The sequence below is a fragment of the Nycticebus coucang genome, chromosome 4 (genome assembly GCF_027406575.1).
Source record: "Nycticebus coucang isolate mNycCou1 chromosome 4, mNycCou1.pri, whole genome shotgun sequence".
Classification (NCBI taxonomy): Eukaryota; Metazoa; Chordata; class Mammalia; order Primates; family Lorisidae; genus Nycticebus; species Nycticebus coucang.
The window spans coordinates 30293941-30311223 of NC_069783.1; the positions used below are offsets into that span (position 1 = coordinate 30293941).

General features: G+C 38.3%; 1 protein-coding gene across 6 annotated transcripts in view; it reads left to right on the top strand.

Moving 5' to 3' along the window:
- Positions 1 to 17283, top strand: part of SPAST (spastin) — a 59207-nt gene that overhangs the window by 28833 nt on the left and 13091 nt on the right. For 5 of the 6 annotated variants that reach the window (XM_053588035.1, XM_053588036.1, XM_053588039.1 and 2 more), the window contains 9 exons: positions 2402 to 2589; positions 3181 to 3314; positions 3601 to 3694; positions 6705 to 6779; positions 7546 to 7617; positions 10450 to 10525; positions 10763 to 10854; positions 11111 to 11190; positions 14638 to 14680. In XM_053588035.1, the coding sequence (XP_053444010.1) occupies positions 2402 to 2589; positions 3181 to 3314; positions 3601 to 3694; positions 6705 to 6779; positions 7546 to 7617; positions 10450 to 10525; positions 10763 to 10854; positions 11111 to 11190; positions 14638 to 14680 (854 nt within the window). The remainder of the gene's footprint in view (positions 1 to 2401; positions 2590 to 3180; positions 3315 to 3600; positions 3695 to 6704; positions 6780 to 7545; positions 7618 to 10449; positions 10526 to 10762; positions 10855 to 11110; positions 11191 to 14637; positions 14681 to 17283) is intronic. The other variant, XM_053588038.1, reaches the window with a different exon arrangement.

Below are 17283 nucleotides of genomic sequence, written 5' to 3' on the forward strand. Positions count from 1 at the left end.
TTGCACACTATTTAAAATAGGGCATGAACTTTGTGGCCACCCTTTATTTGTTAGTTTTATTAAATGAGTCTACAAATGGCAAGACCTGGGGAGATAGGGGTAGTTTCAGCTCCTACTGTGACTAAAATAATTCTAGAAGTCCTAGTCATTTATGTCCTAAAAGAACAACCCAGGATAGTCTGGAGTGGATTTATAATACTCTTCATGATTGTCATAAATTTGATTAACATAATACAAGACTGGGGCGGCACCTGTGGCTCAGTGAGTAGGGCGCCGGCCCCATATGCTGAGGGTGGCGGGTTCAAACCCAGCCCCGGCCAAACCGCAACAGAAAAATAGCCAGGCGTTGTGGTGGGTGCCTGTAGTCCCAGCTGCTCCAGAGGCTGAGGCAAGAGAATCGCATAAGCCCAGGAGTTGGAGGTTGCTGTGAGCCGTGTGACATCATGGCACTCTACCGAGGGCAGTACAGTGAGACTCTGTCTCTACCAAAAAAAAAAAAAAAAATTAATACAAGACTCTCAGTTGGCAGAGTATTTGGGTACATGGTCAAAACTACTACTTTCTCGATGCTGTATGTTGTTCCACTTGTCTTTAAGGTCCTCATTTTAGTCCCACCATGTGAATTAAAAATTTAGACTCAGGGCTTAGCGCATATAGCTCAAGCGACTAAGGCACCAGCCACATACCCTGGAGCTGGCAGGTTCGAATCCAGCTCGGGCCCGCCAAACAACAATGACAACTATAACCAAAAATAGCCAGCCATTGTGGTGGGTACCTATAGACCCAGTGACTTGTGAGGCTGAGGCAAGAGGATTGCTTAAGCCCAAGAGTTGCAGGTTGCTGTGAGCAGTGATGCTGCGACACTCTACCCAAGACAACGGCTTGAGACTGTCTCAACAAAAAAAAATTTAGACTCAGTGTCAGAACCTCATTTTAGCTTATTCTGAATGTGGAGATTTTTAAAACTTGAATTTTGTGCACTCTTTCTAATTGTATAACAGCTTACCTGAGATAAACTGTTTGGTTCTCTAAATAAATAAGCTGATTTCCCTATACCAGTATAAAGTCTTTAGTTTCCTTAAACTGTATTATGGGATTTGATGATGAAAGCAAAACTGAGGCTTTTGTCTTTTCTCATGCTACTCTTAATCTGCTGACTGATTTAACATTTGTCTTCACAGTAGACATTGTTATTAATAAATAGTGATGTCTGACATGTAGTATATATAAAATGTTATTTAGAAGCAATGATATTTGAACATTTAAAAGCCTATAATTTATATGGAAGAGTGTCACAGGACAAATAGTCTTTTTGACTTAGAGTCATTCTATAAATATTTATTTACGTATCTCCAGCATATAAAACACAGGCAGTCCCAAAATTGCAAACATGTGGCTTATGCACCACTCTCACTTACTGTAAGTTCCCAAGTCACAAATATCTGATTGAGGTATGACTTACACTTATAGAGACAACTACAGGTAATAGATAAATGTACCTATTCCAGCTTTACCTACAAATTCAACGTAAGAACAAACATTCAAAACCTATCTGTTGTAACCTGGTGACTCCCTCTGCTTAGCATATTAAAAAGTATATCTTTATAGTCTTTCCATTGAAACTGACTGATTTTAAAACCTCTTTTGGTGAGAAAAGGCAGTGGACTTTTACAGTATTTTTTAGTCATAAAATTTTGGTGGAACTAAAGTAAGAGAGTGCTTTTTTTGTGTGTGTGTGTTTTTGTTTAAGACGGAGTCTCACTATGTTGTCCTCAGTAGAGTGCCGTGATGTCATAGCTTACAGCAACCTCAAAGTCTTGGGCTCAAGCAATTCTCTTGCCACAGCCTCCCAAGTAGCTGGGACTACAGGCGCCTGCCACAACATCCAGCTATTTTGTTGTTGTTGTTGTTGCAGTTGTCATTGTTGTTTGGCAGGCTGGGGCTAGCTTTGAACCCACCTGCCTCCGTGTATGTGGCCAGCGCCCTAGCCATGGGCACTGAACGAATACAGTGCTTTTTTATTCTTTGCCTCTATACAACTTATTCCTAATGCTTATGTTTCATTTCCTAATGCATTTGGAAACTTTATTTCCTAGGCAACTTTCTTGTATCATCCTCCTGATCTTCCAAATCAAGTTGTTTCTTCTTTTTACTACAAATATTTTTCTTTATAAGAAAATTAGAATATACATTAGGAAAAGGAAAATCCTGTCCACCTAGTGACAGTTCTTGTGAATACTTTGGTATATGTTCTCATTGAAATCTTATTTTAAAATATTTCTGAGTTTAAAAAATTGTTACCTTGGTATTACAAATTTGTATTTGTTTTTATTATTGCTTTTTATAACGTTTGGTCACAATTTTGTAACTACTGTTTTTTGTTTTTTTTTTTCCTTACTAGAAAGCGGAGCTATTCCAAAAAGAAAAGATCCCTTAACACACACTAGTAATTCACTGCCTCGTTCAAAAACAGTTATGAAAACTGGATCCACAGGTCTTTCAGGCCACCACAGAGCACCTAGTTGCAGTGGTTTATCCATGGTTTCTGGAGTGAGACAGGGACCTGGTCCTACAATTACTACTCATAAGGTATTCTTGGATAGCACCTTCAATCGCTACTTTGGAAAGTAGAAAATTTTGAACATATTATGCTTGTTTAAGTTTCACACAAGTGCTTTGCACTAAATACTTAGAGAATAAGTTTTTATGTAGTTAAATATCTTCTAAGTCCACAGTGGCACATTGCTATGAAACTTTTTTTGGCCCTATTTAGTCATTTTATGTTAACTTTGCCTACCCAAGCGGTTTTATATGATGCTATATATTTCATTTGAAATTTATTTTCAAAATTATTTAAACCTACGTAAATGTTTTATAATGTCACCATACCTAGAGATTTGTCATACCTCTAAAAAGAATCCAAACTGCATAATTCTATTATCATAGGGCCTTTTTCTTTCATAAAAAATATCTATGGTTAAAATCTACTATAACTACTTCATGCCAAATACAGTTCTATAGTGAATGGAGTTTTGCCTTGGTGTACATGTACAATTTTCAAAATTTTATATAATTTTTACTATTTTTAAAGCCTGAATTCTATGGACTTGAGGTTTATTCATTTGTAAAACATGTAAATGTTAGGTTGTATATTTACATTAAAATTTTGTATCCTTTAAGGGTACTCCAAAAATAAATAGAACAAATAAACCTTCTACTCCTACAACTGCTGCTCGAAAGAAGAAAGACTTGAAGAATTTTAGAAATGTGGACAGCAACCTTGCTAACCTTATAATGAATGAAATTGTGGACAAGTAAGTTTTGCCATTTAAAGTGTTGTATTTTACAATTTTTAGTTTTGAATTTTATTTATAAAATGTTTCATGGGTGAAATAGATCATAAATACCTTATCTGATTTACATACATGATTTTTATGATAGTTTTCAATTATTGTAAATGTAGAAAGACTCTGTTTTATTGATTTAACTATAGTTTAACAGTTTACATAAAAATGACTACACTTTGTAGAAACTAAACTTCATATTATAATAACTGAACCATATTTCTATTACTGAACTAACTGAGGTTTTGTTTATTAGTGGAACAGCTGTTAAATTTGACGATATAGCTGGTCAAGAGTTGGCAAAACAAGCATTACAAGAAATTGTTATTCTTCCTTCTCTGAGGCCTGAGGTAAGAACTTTATATTATCATTTTCCTATAACATCATCCATTACTGAATCCATAGTAGTGGTAAAAAAAAAAATGTTTGGATAGTCTAGAATGATTAATTCACAAAAGGTAACAGTAATTTTTTAAAAAGACAAAACATTAGCAATTGATGCTGACAATTTATTATAGGAAAGGAGAATGAATGTAGGAGTACCCGATTCCCAATCCATTTTTAAAACTTCTAGAAAAAGTAGGTAGTAGAGTATAATTTTGATTATATTCAAAATCAAGATGAAAGAGATTTAAAATTAAGAAACAGAAATCAGGGCGTCGCCTGTGGCTCAGTGAGTAGGGCACCGGCCCCATATGCCGAGGGTGGCGGGTTCAAACCCAGCCCCGGCCAAACTGCAACAAAAAAATAGCCGGGCGTTGTGGCGGGCGCCTGTAGTCCCAGCTGCTCGGGAGGCTGAGGCAGGAGAATCGCGTAAGCCCAAGAGTTAGAGGATGCTGTGAGCCGTGTGACGCCACAGCACTCTACCCGAGGGCGGTACAGTGACACTCTGTCTCTACAAAAAAATAAAAAATAAAAAAAGAAACAGAAATCATACTAAAGAAAAGAGAAATTAAGATTAAAATAATTCTTTCTTACACACACATATACAAAAAGAAATTCATTCTTCTTTTCTGTTGGGTAGAGATAGGGTCTTGTTATGTTGACCAGGCTGGTCTTGAACTCCTGGTCAGCAGCAGTCTTCCTGCCTCAGCTTCCCAGAGCACTGAGATAACAGGCATGAGCCACCACGCCTAAAAATAATTCTTTAAAAGTTTGAAGACAATTTTTAGAATAATTATTTTCAAGGTTATTAATACATTAAAGTAGACAGAGAACCATTGAGTGGTGGTTAGGAACCTATCCTTCCATCCTGTATGTTAGGATTCATTAAGGAATATAGATAATCTTGTAGTTGATAATATGTGATTTTCTATACATTAAGCACTGTTTTGGGTTTTTACAATTCACAGATTGCATATTGAGTGCTGTTTTAATAATACTACAAAAATAAATCTGAGGACCCACTTCTGAGTCACAGTTATTTCTCCTTGAACATTCAAATCTTACGGTTTCATCTACAACAGCTAATGGAAATATAGTTGTGTGGTGCATTGTGATGGATGCATTATTAAATGAATATACAAAGATGTGTGGCTCTATTTTTCCATAGTCCCAATTCATTTGCATGTTACCTTCATGGTATTTTATCACCTGTGAGTACCAACTGTACTAGGATTTACTGAATAATTTTTAAGTCTTATTTTTTTTTTTATTTTATTTACTACTCATTCTAAGTACAGGAAATCACTGGTTTGATATGCTAGTTTAGTTCTTCTCATACCCAATAAAATAGAGAAATTTTTTTTTTTTGAGGTCAAGTCTTAATTCTTTTTTTTTTTTTTTTTTTTTGAGACAAGAGTCTCACTTTTTCACCCCTAGTAGAGCGCTGTGATGTTATAGTTCACAGCAACCTCCAACTCCTGGGCTCAAGCAATTCTCTTGCCTCAGCTTCTCAAGTAGCTGGGACTATAGGTACCTGCCACAATGCCCAGTTATTCAAGTCTTATTTATTTATATATTTTTTTAGAGACAGAGTCTTACTTTGTCACCCTTGGTAGAATGCCGTGGCATCACAGGTCACAGCAACCTTCAGCTTTTGGGCTTGGGCGATTCTCCTGCCTCAGCCTCCCAAGTAGCTGGGACTACAGGCGCCCACCACAATTCCTGGCTATTTTGTTGTTGTCGTTGTTTAGCAGGCTCAGGCCGGGTTCAAACACACCAGCCCTGGTGCATGTTGCTAGCACCGTAACCACTGAGCTATGGGTGCCAAGCCTCGGGTCTCTTGCTAGGCTTTCTCAAACTTCTTTTTTTGTGTGTGTGTGTAGAGACAGAGTCTCACTTTATTGCCCTCAGTAGAGTGCCATGGCATCACACAGCTCACAGCAACCTCCAACTCCTGGGCTTAAGCGATTCTCTTGCCTCAGCCTCCTGAGTAGCTGGGACTACAGGCGCCCACCACAACGCCCGGCTATTAGGCTTTCTCAAACTTCTAAGCTTTCTCAAACTTCTAAGGGATCCTCCCACTCCCCTCTCAGAGTGCTACAGTTACTGGTGTGAGTCACTGCACCCAGCCCATTCTATTGCTTTCTTTTTTAAATTTTATTATTAATTAAAATTTTTTTTTTTTTTGAGATAGAGTCTTGCTCTGTCACCCAGGCTGGAGTGGATCATCATAGCTCAATGCAGCTTCAAACTCCTTGGGCTCAAGCAATCCTCCTGCTTCTTCCTTCTAGGTGGCTAGGATTATAGGCAGGCACCACAACCCACTAATTTTCAAAATTTTTGTGGAGATGGGATCTTGGCTGTGTTGTCCAAGCTGGTCTTAAACTCCTGTCCCCAGCAATCCTCCTGCATCAGCCTCCTAAAGTGCTTGGATTACAGGTGTGACCCTTTAAGCCCAGCCTCTCCTGCTTTCTATGGTACTTGAAGCCTTCAATTCTGAGCCTTCCTGGAATTTTTTGTTCACATCAGGGTTGCTTAACAGGCACATAGGTTTTAACTCAGTCAGCTCTGCTGAATAACTTATCATACTTTATGAATTCTCCATATTACAGAAATGTATTGTGTCTGCTATTACCTCCTTTCCTATTTTTGTTTGGAAGATTTATGTCTTTTTTATATATTTAGTATTATTTTTGGTGTGATTTCTCAGCAGAGAAACATGCCGGTGTTCAGTTTGTTTAACCAGTGCACTTTCATTTTATCACTGAGGAGCTGGTTTTATTTATTTTGTTTTTCTGTTTTTTAATTATTACATTAAATTACTGATTATTTGTTTTTCCCTTTAAAACCCTGTGAAGCTCTCTTTGGAAGGATGCTACTGAAAAAGGATGTTTTTAGATTACAAATAATACTTAAAATGTCTAGAAAAAATAATTTCTAGAATTATAGTTGTGATCTAATGTATATATTTTTAAGTTATTCACAGGGCTTAGAGCTCCTGCCAGAGGATTACTACTCTTTGGTCCACCTGGAAATGGAAAGACAATGCTGGTAAGAATTCTTTCAAATTTGAGGGTTCTATGGAGATATTAGGGACAATAGGAAGAAAAGAAACTTTATATTATTCTTGAGTCCATTTTTGCTTCTTGTTAGGATATACTTAAGTTTTTAAACTAGTTCTCAATGCAGAAATAGATGAAAAAACCAGATATCTTATCCTCCATAGCATGTTTTCAGTTGGTTACATTTAACAGTGTATTTGTGATTATTTTTCTAAATTAAATAGTAAAAATTTTCCCTTAGAAGAGCTTACCTTACCATCTTGAGTATCTTTCTAATTTTTTACCATTTTAATGGCTTTATTTAAATAATCAGTATATTATGAATTTTTTTTTTTAGTATACTTTTGGCAAAAGACTTTACTAGGATCTGGATATCTCTTTCTCTGCGTTAACTCTTTTTAGGACTTAAACCGATGAAATAATGTTGTTGTTGTTGTTTTTTTTTGTAGAGACAGAGTTTCACTGTACCGCCCTCGGGTAGAGTGCCGTGGCGTCACACGGCTCACAGCAGCCTCTAACTCTTGGGCTTACACGATTCTCTTGCTTCAGTCTCCCGAGCAGCTGGGACTATAGGCACCCGCCACAACGCCTGGCTATTTTTTTGTTGCAGTTTGGCCGGGGCTGGGTTTGAACCCGCCACCCTCAGCATATGGGGCCGGCGCCCTACTCACTGAGCCACAGGCGCTGCCCAATAATGTTGTTTTTAAAGTAAGATATTGAACTCATTTTATAATTTGCTCTTGTCATTTTTAAAGGCTAAAGCAGTAGCTGCAGAATCGAATGCAACCTTCTTCAATATAAGTGCTGCAAGCTTAACTTCAAAATATGTGAGTGCTCTTTTTCCAACATTGTCATGTTTTTTTCTTTTTTTAGTCATGTTTTAAGTTATGTTACTATTAACAATGTTGCTATGTTAACAATTTCAAGAAAAATACTTTTCTATAAGGTTTATGTCATTTACATGTGATTCATACCAGTCTTCAAAGTAGAAACTGCATTCATTAGACTCTTAAAATTAGAATTGCATTTTCTTTCTTTCTCTTTTTTTGAGACAGTTTTGCTATGTTGCCCTCGTTAGAGTGCTGTGGCTTCACAGCTCACAACAACCTCAAACTGGGCGGTGTCTGTGGCTCAAAGGGGTAGGGCACCAGCCCCATATGCCAGAGGTGGCAGGTTCAAACCCAGGCCTGGCTAAAAAAAAAAAAAAAAAACTACAAAAAACAACAACCTCAAACTGTTGGGCTTAAGTGATTCTCTTGCCTCAGCCTCCCAAGTAGCTGGGAATATAGGTTCCCACCACAAATAGAATTGTATTTTCAAAAAAATATCCAATGTATTCGATACTACTATGAAACCGATTTATAATCACTCACACTTTCAGATGAAAGATGAATCACAACTATAGCCCAGGATGAAGGAGGAAAGGGGAGGGGGAGGGTAAAGGAGGGGAGTGAGTCATAGGGGGACCACACCTATGGAAGGCAAGTACAAGTTGGATCTATCAGGTGTAGAACACAAATGTCTTAACACTGTAATTGAGTAAATGAGGTGAAGGCTATGTTAATTAGTAGGATGTAAGCACTCCAATTTGTACAAGTAATCAACACATTGAATCTCACAATGGCATAAATGTATTCATGATGTATGTACAAATGACTTAATAAAAAATTTTTAAAAATTGTATTTTCAAATACTGTATTGATTTGCTAGCACTGCATAACCAAATACCATAAATTGGCTGGCTTACCCTATCTTTACTAGAGAAAAATAAGCTGGGTGAAGTTCAGTTGTAATCCCAGCTGCTTGGGAGGCTGAGGCAGGAGGATTGTTTGAGTCCAGAAGGTTTGAGGTTGTTGTGAGCTTCAGTGACATCACTACACTCTACCTAGGGTGACAGAGTAAGACTCTGTCTCCAAAACAAAACAGTTAATGTCATAAGAGATTATCTCTTGAGATTTCTTTCAGTTCTGAGAATATTTATATTGATGATTCTAGATCTGGGACCATTGTTTTTATTTGTTTTTAAGTGAAATTGTCAATAAGAAGAATAATTGCCACCTAGAAGACAGAAGAGTTTACAGTAGATTATTACAGAACTCACTAGATGCTTCATTAGATGCTTCAGTGGGTAGAATGACCTTAGTATGTGTCAGTATCTGGGAATGTTTCAAAGAATCTTACACCTTCTGGACTACTTAGAAATAATTAAATTTACTAACACTGGTATTGAGAGAATGACTTCTCTCTCTTTTTTTTTTTTAATTTTTAAAATTATTTTATTATTTGTTATTATTACTATTTTTTTTTGCAGTTTTTGGCCAGGGCTGGGTTCCAACCCGTCACCTCTGGCATATGGGGCTAGCGCCCTACTCCTTTGAGCCACAGGTGCCACCCGAGAGAATGACTTCTCAAAGTGTTCTTTTTTATTTTTATTTTTTTTGAGACAGAGCCTCAAGCTGTCCCCCTGGGTAGAGTACTGTGGTGTCACAGCTCACAGAAACCTGCAACTCCTGGGTTTAAGCTATTTTCTTTTTCTTAAGCTATTTTCTTGCCTCAGCCTCCCAAGTAGCTGGGACTACAGGCACCCGCCACAGTGCCCAGCTGTTTTTTGGTTGTAGTTGTCATTATTGTTTGGCATGCCCAGGCTGGATTCGAACCCACCAGCTCTGGTGTATGTGGCTTGCGCATTAGCCGCTTGAGCTACAGGCACTGAGCAACTCTCAAGGTGTTCTTTTTTTTTTTTTGTAGAGACAGAGTCTTACTTTGTCACCCTCAGTAGAGTGCTATGACGTCACTCAGCTCACAGCAACCTCCATCTCTTGGGTTTAGGCAATTCTCTTGCATCAGCCTCCCAAGCAGCTGGGACTACAGGCGCCGCCACAATGCCCGCCTATTTTTTTGTTGCGGTTTGGCCAGGGCCGGGTTTGAACCCGCCACCCTCGGTATATGAGGCTGGCGCCCTACTCATTGAGCCACAGGCGCCACCCACACTCTCAAGGTGTTCTTAATAGAGCAAGTTTTATTTAGGAGAGCACTTTGCAACTTAACTGCTTCTATAAATATAGCCTATGATCCAGGATTTAATGTTTTAGCATCTCTTTCCCTGCCCCAGAATTACCTCTTCTCTTTCTTTTTTTTTTTTTTTTTTTTTTTGCAGTTTTTGGCCGGGGCTGGGCTTGTACCCGCCACCTCCAGCATATGGGATCGGTGCCCTACTCCTCTGAGCCACAGGCGCTGCCCTAGAATTACCTCTTCTCACTAATTGTATTTATGACTGATGGCTATTCCATTCTTAAGTCTTAGGAATGTAGGGTAAAGCAAAATAGAGATATATTTCACTTTTCAAAGTACTTACCAGGCTGTATTAAATCATAATCTATTTTCTAACATTGTAAGGGTCATTTCATAATACCCCCCACCTTTTTCAAACCAAATTTTGAGTTATTGGAAGGCATTTAAATTCCTAGGTTATAGACTTTATTGACTGAGTGATTGATTGAGACCAGGGTCTTGCTCTGTCACTGAGGCTATAGTGCATTGGCATAATCATAGCCCACTGAAACCTCTAACTCCTGGGTTCCAGGGAAATTATAGACTTTAAATCATGAAATTTAAAAAGCTGGAATAATGTATTTTATAACAATATATAATGTCTTTAGGTGGGAGAAGGAGAGAAATTGGTGAGAGCTCTTTTTGCTGTGGCTCGAGAACTTCAACCTTCTATAATTTTTATAGGTAAGAATGTGTTTTCCAACTAAATTAGTTGAATATTTATGAAATTCCCCTCTCCAAAGATAAGAGGTATGATAGGAAAAATTATTCAGAAGAAAAAAATTGGAAATAAGAATGTTAAAGACTAATGAATTCAGTAAGACCCACTGTATTAGTAACTTACATACTAAACTAGAGTACTCTCAGATGACTAAACTCACATAGCTCAGCCTTTATAATTAAGGTCTTTATTTCCTCTAGATGAAGTTGATAGCCTTTTGTGTGAAAGAAGAGAAGGGGAGCATGATGCTAGTAGACGTCTAAAAACTGAATTTCTAATAGAGTTTGATGGGGTAAGTATTGATTATAACGTTTTTAATGTAGCAGCATTTTGGTACATGTTTTCCTATTAAATGACCACATTTAGAAACACAAATATCTGGGTGGTGCCTGTGGCTCAAAGGAGTAGGGTGCCAGCCCCATATGCAGGAGGTGGCGGGTTCAAGCCCAGCCCTGGCCAAAAACTGCAAAAAAAAGAAAAAGAAACACAAATATCTTTATTTTTATTTTATCTGAAAGTATTGAAAAAAGTATATTTTTGGCTTATAGGTTCAGTCTGCTGGAGATGACAGAGTACTCGTAATGGGTGCAACGAATAGGCCACAAGAACTTGATGAGGCTGTTCTCAGGTAGGGCGACTTTTGTGGAAACACATGCATTCATTATGGAGACAGTTACTCATGTGTTTATCTCACACAGTTCTTTGAAGACTTAAAGTCATTATTTTCCCCTCTGTACTATCCTATAGCCTCTTATTACCAACTAAATAAGCATTTTGAGGTCAGGGCCAAAATGACATCAGGAGAAACGGTCTTACGGTTTTAGGCAAATTGCTCATTTCTTCTGTGTTACATTACGTTATCTTTAAGCTCTAACATTGATTCTTATACTTTTTCACTGGGCTTCCTGAGAAGAAGAGTTCATGGGAAATGTATTTTCTATTTTTGTGTTTGTGCAAATTTATTTTCTTAATACCAGAAGGACAGTTTGACTCAGAATAAAATTCTTAGTCCTCCTTTCCCAAAGAATTCATAATATTGCTCTGTTGTTTCTAGGGTTGGATACCACAGTGTAAAACTCAGAATCCAGACTATTTTTTTTCCACATTTATAGATTAATGTGATTTCTTTTTTTTTTCCTCTTCGCTGCATAGAATTTTCAACCATTGAAATCTAGTTATTTGAAAAATATGTTGGGTCGTCGCCCGTATCGGCACAGGCCACATGCACTGAGGCTGGCAAGATCAAACCCAGCCTGGGCCAGCTAAACAACAATGACAGTTTCAACAAAATGTAGCCAGGCATTGTGGTGGGTGCCTATAGTCCCAGCTACCTAGGAGGTTGAGGCAAGAGAATCACTTAAAGCCAAGAGTTTGAGGTTACTGTGAGCTATGATGCTATGGCACTCTACCAAGGGCAGCATAGTGAGACTGTCTCAACAAAAAAAAGAAAAATATGTTGATTGATCTGTGTTTATTTTTCCTGGTATTTGATGTTTAAGTTGATAGTTTGCAACTTTCTTAGTTTGGGGAATTTTATTTTAAATATTGTTTTTAGTTTTTTCCTAATTCATTTTTCTGGGTTTTCTTATCCTTTGTGCATAAATTGTGTTACGTTGCACCTTTTTGTTTCCTGTATTTGTAATTTTATTTCTAATCTGTTTAAACTATTAGGTCTTTTTGGTTTTATTCTATTTTTTCAAGCCTATTGTTTTTATTTCTTACTAGGTTAGTGTCTGTTTTAATCTCTTTTATAAATCTTTCTGTGGTGGTTTTCTTTTTCATTGCTTTCCTGACTCCTACTTTACTTTTCATCTTCTCTTGTCTCGTATCTCTTTGAGCCCTTATATGTCATTTCTTTGGGCTTTTATATCTCACTGAACACTTGTTTCATAGAAAACAATCTTTTTCATTAAATTATTTCACAAAAATTTGCTCATAATTTTAATTTTTTTTTTCATAATTTTAATTTTTACTATGGCAAAATTTCGTGTATATCCTTCATAGTTTATATTTCTTGTGTTCTTTTTCCTTTTGCTTATTTTTTTTTTTTTTTTAGTGAGATGAATTTTCTTGGAAAATCTAATTTTGGAAGGTTATTATAGGGAAAGGGCTAGAAAAATAAAATACAAAATAGGCATCTTGAGTTTTCCAGGTATACCCTGGACTAAGGGGTAATATCCCTGACTCACAGTGAGGCCCTACTTCATAATGAAGTGTGTGTGTGTGTGTGTAAATGAGTTGATTTGTTGGCTTCAACTAAAACACATTGATCACTGCAAAACAGCTTGCCATTCTGCTGGATTGATCAATGCCTTCTTACAAAGATGATTGAATTTCTTTATTCAATTTTATCTTCCTTGCAATTCCTGTGCCGTCAGTTTGGTTTTATGTGATCTGCAGAGCTAGGCTTTATATCATGCTTGTTTAATGGCAGGGACAGCCAGTGGGGCAGAGCAGGGTTTATATTCTTTAGGGTGTGTGTTGATTGTTTTGTTTTTGAGAGAGATTCTTTTTTTTTTTTCTTTTTTTGAGATAGAGTTTCACTATGTCATTCTCGGTAGAGTGCCTATGGTGTCACAGCTCACAGCAACCTCAAACTCCTGGGCTTAAGTGATTCTCTTGCCTCAGCCTCCTAAGTATCTGAGACTACAGGCACCAACCATTAACTCCTGGCTATTTTTTTGTTGCAGTTGTTTAGCTGGCCCGGGCCAGGTTCGAACCTGCCTCCCTTGGTGTATGTGGCTGGCGCCGTAACCACTGTGCTACAGGCACCAAGCCTTGAGATAGATTCTTACTCTGTTCCCCTGGGTAGAGTACCATGGTATTGTAGCTCACAGCAACCTCAGACTCCTCGATTGGAGCAATCCTTTTGCCTCAGCTTCCCCAGTAGCTGGGACTACCCACGATGCCTGGCTAATTTTTCTATTTTTTTTTTTCTTTCTTTTTTGACAGGCTCTAATTTTATCACCTACCTGGGCTATAGTATAGTGGTGTTATCATAGCTTAAACTCCTGGGCCTCAGCCTCCACAGTGGGGAGGGGGATGGGGGACTAAGACTGGCACCCCCATTCCTGGCTAATTATTTTATTTTTTGTAGAGGTAGGGTCTCATTATTGCTCAAGCTGGTCTCAAACTTCTGGCCTAAAGTAGTTCTCCCATATTGGCTTACCCAAGTGCTAGGAAAAGAGACACGAGCCACTGTGCCTGGCCTCTTTTTTTTTTTTTTTTTAATTCTGGCTAGGCACACTGGCTCGCATCTGTAATCCTAGCACTCTGGGAGGCTGAGGCAGGTGGGTTGCTTGAGCTCACGAGTTCAAGACCAGCTTGAGCAAAATCAAGACCCCATCTCTTCTAAAAATAGAAAAGCTGAAGCAAGAGGATTGCCTGAGCCCGAGTTGGAGGTTGCTATGAGCTAAGACGCCACGGCACTCTACCCAGGGTGACAGCTTGAGACTGTTTCAAAAAAGAATATTCTGACAGCCATGTCCATGATTCTACATGTCCACGTAGAATCCCATGTGTATCTTCCTTTGCCTGTGTAATATTCACTGTTCTAGGGAGCCCTTCTTCATATATTTTAGTTCATTAATGTTACCTAATTTGTTGATGATGTTTACTTTTCTGTTTCTGTTATCCTTGTTGATTTCAGTTGTTTTTACATTTAAGAAAATAGTTGTGGCGCCTGTGGCTCAAGGAGTAGGGCGCCGGCCCCATATGCCGGAGTGGTGGGTTCAAACCCAGATCTGGCCAAAAACTGCAAAAAAAAAAAAAAGAAAGAAAATAGCAGAGATTTCTTTATTCCACTTTTTTTTATCAGATATATTATGTATTTTAAAGCATTATTGCTAGTAAAAATGTCTACATATGTAAATGGTTAATTCTGACAATTTTGAATTAAGTATTTTAAAAAACCAGAGAGTTTTAAAAGTAAAATAACTTTTACATTGGTAACTAATACAATAGAGTCAGATGCCTTCAATATTATATAATATTTAAAGCCCTTTTTGCTACTTAAGCTGAGTAATCTTTAAATTCAAAATTACATTTCTAAAATTTCTATAATTTTTTTTTTAAGGCGTTTCACCAAACGGGTATATGTGTCTTTACCAAATGAGGAGGTATGTATCTGTATTGGAATTTTCTTTTTAAACCTAAACAAGAACTACTGTTTTAATAATTTTGAGTCTTTCAATTCATGATACAGCCACTTAGGAAGACACTTGACAATTTGTTTTGTTTCTTTGAGATATGCTCTTGCTCTGTCACCCAGGCTAGAGTGCAGTGGCACAATTATAGCTCACTACAGCCTCAAACTCTGGGCTAGAGCGATCTTCCCACTTGAGCCTCCCAAGTAGCTGAGACTGTAGTTGCACACCCAGCTAGTTTTTAAATTTTTTCTAGAGATAAGGTCTTGCTTTGTTCTTCTGGCTGGTATCAAATTCTTAGGCTCAGATAGTCCTCTTACCTTGGCTTCCCAAAATGCTAGGATTATAGGTATGAGCCACTATGCCTGGTTTGGTGGTTTCTTAAAAAGATAAACTTAACGGGCGGCGCCTGTGGCTCAGTGGGTAGGGCACCGGTCCCATATGCCGGAGGTGGCGGGTTCAAACCCAGCCCCGGCCAAAAAAAAAAAAAAAAAGAAGGCCCTCAGCCAGTGCCCAGCCATGTCCTCGGATTTCCCAGCTTTCTGAATTGTAAGAAATAAATTTCTTTAAAAAAAAAAAAAAAAAGATAAACTTATCATTAGAACCAGTAATTTCACTCCTAAGGATTTGTCCAAGAGAAACAAAAGCATATGTTCACACAGACATGTATAAGAATTTTTGGGCAGGGCAGCGCCTGTGGCTCAAAGGAGTAGGGCGCTGACCCCATATGCTGGAGGTGGCGGGTTCAAACCCAGCCCCGGCCAAAAACTGCAAAAATAAATAAATAAATAAATAAAAATACTGTTGCCTTTAAAAAAAAAAATAAAAAAGAATTTTGGGGCAGTACCTGTAGCTCAGTGGGTAGGGCACCGGCCACATACACTGAGGCTGGCAGGTTCAAATCCAGCCTGGGCCAGCTAGAAAATAACACTGACAACTGCAACAACAACCATCACAACAAAAAATACCTGGGCGTTGTGGCGGGCGCCTATAGTCCTACCTACTTGGGAGACTGAGGCAAGAGAATCACTTAAGCCCAAGAGTTTGAGATTGTTGTGAGCTGTGATGCAACGGCACTCTACTAAGGGTGACATAGTAAGACTGTCTCAAAAAAAAAAAAAAACAAGAATTTTTATAGTAGGTGCGTGGCTCACGCCTATAATCCCAGTACTTGGGATGCTGAGGCGGGTGGATTGCCTGAGCTCACAGGTTTGAGACCAGTCTGAGCCAGAGTGAGACCCTGTCTCTAAAAAGTAGCCGTATGTTGTGGTGGGCACCTGTAATCCCAGCTACTTGGGAGGCTGAGGCAAGAGGATCACTTGAACCCAGGAATGTGTTTGAGTTGCTGTGAGCTAAGATGCTACCGCACTCTACCAAGGGTGACCAAGTAAGACTCTGTCTCAAAAAAAAAAAGAATTTTTGTAGTAGCAATATTAGTAATAGCTGAAGACTGCACAGAATCTAAAATATTCATTTAGCAAATAAATGTGGCATATGCATTTAGTGGATACTATTTAGCAGTAAAGGGAATGAGGTGTACATGCTATATATTAAATTCATACATTGAATTCTATGAATGGAACTTTTTTTTCATTTTTGTTTTTTGAGACAGAGTTTCACTTTTTTGCCCTTGGTAGAGTGCTATGGCATCATAGCTCACAGCAACCTCAAACTCTTGGGCTCAACCAATCCCCTTGTTTCAGTTTTTCTTTATTTTTAAGTAGAGATGGAGTCTTACTCTGGTGGTGTCAAACTTGTGAGCTCAAGTGAAACACCCACCTTGGCCTCCCACGGTGCTAGGATTACAGGCATGAGGCACTGTGTCTGTGAATGAAACTCTAAATCTAAAAGATTGTAATAAGTGAAAGAAGCCAGATAATATGTTATATATCATGTGATTTCATTTACGTGAAATGTCTCCAAAAGGCACATTTCTAGAAATATAAACCAGGTCTATGACATGCTAGGGTGAGAGTTGGGAGTTAGGGTTAACAGACATGAATGAACTTTTTGGAGTGATAAAAATATTCTAAAACTAGATTATGGTGTTGATTGTACAATTCTTTAAATTTATTTAAAGTCCATTAATTATGTACTTATGATAGGTGAAATTCATAGTATGTGAATTCATATCTCTACAAAGCTTTTTTTTTTTAACTGTGACCCTGGCCCGGTGCAGTGGCTCATACCTATAATCCTAGCACTGTGGCGGGGGTGGGGTAGGGAGATGTGGCCAAGGTATGGGGATCGCCTGAGCTCGGGAGTGTGAGACTAGCCTGAGCAGGAGTGAGACCCCATCTGTACTAAAAATAGAAAAATAAGCTGGGCATTGTGGTGGGTGCCTGTAGTCCCAGCTACAAGGGGGACTGAAGCAAGAGGATCATTTGAGCCCAAGAGTTTGAGGCTGCTGTGAGCTATGATGCTATGGTACTCTACCAAGGGTGAGACTTTGTCTCAAAAAAAAAAAAAAAACAAAGAAACTGTGGTTCTTGGCTAGGTACATGAGCTCATCCCTGTATTCCAAGCACTCTGGGAGGCGAAGGTGGGAGGATCACCTAAGCCCAGGAGTTGAGGTT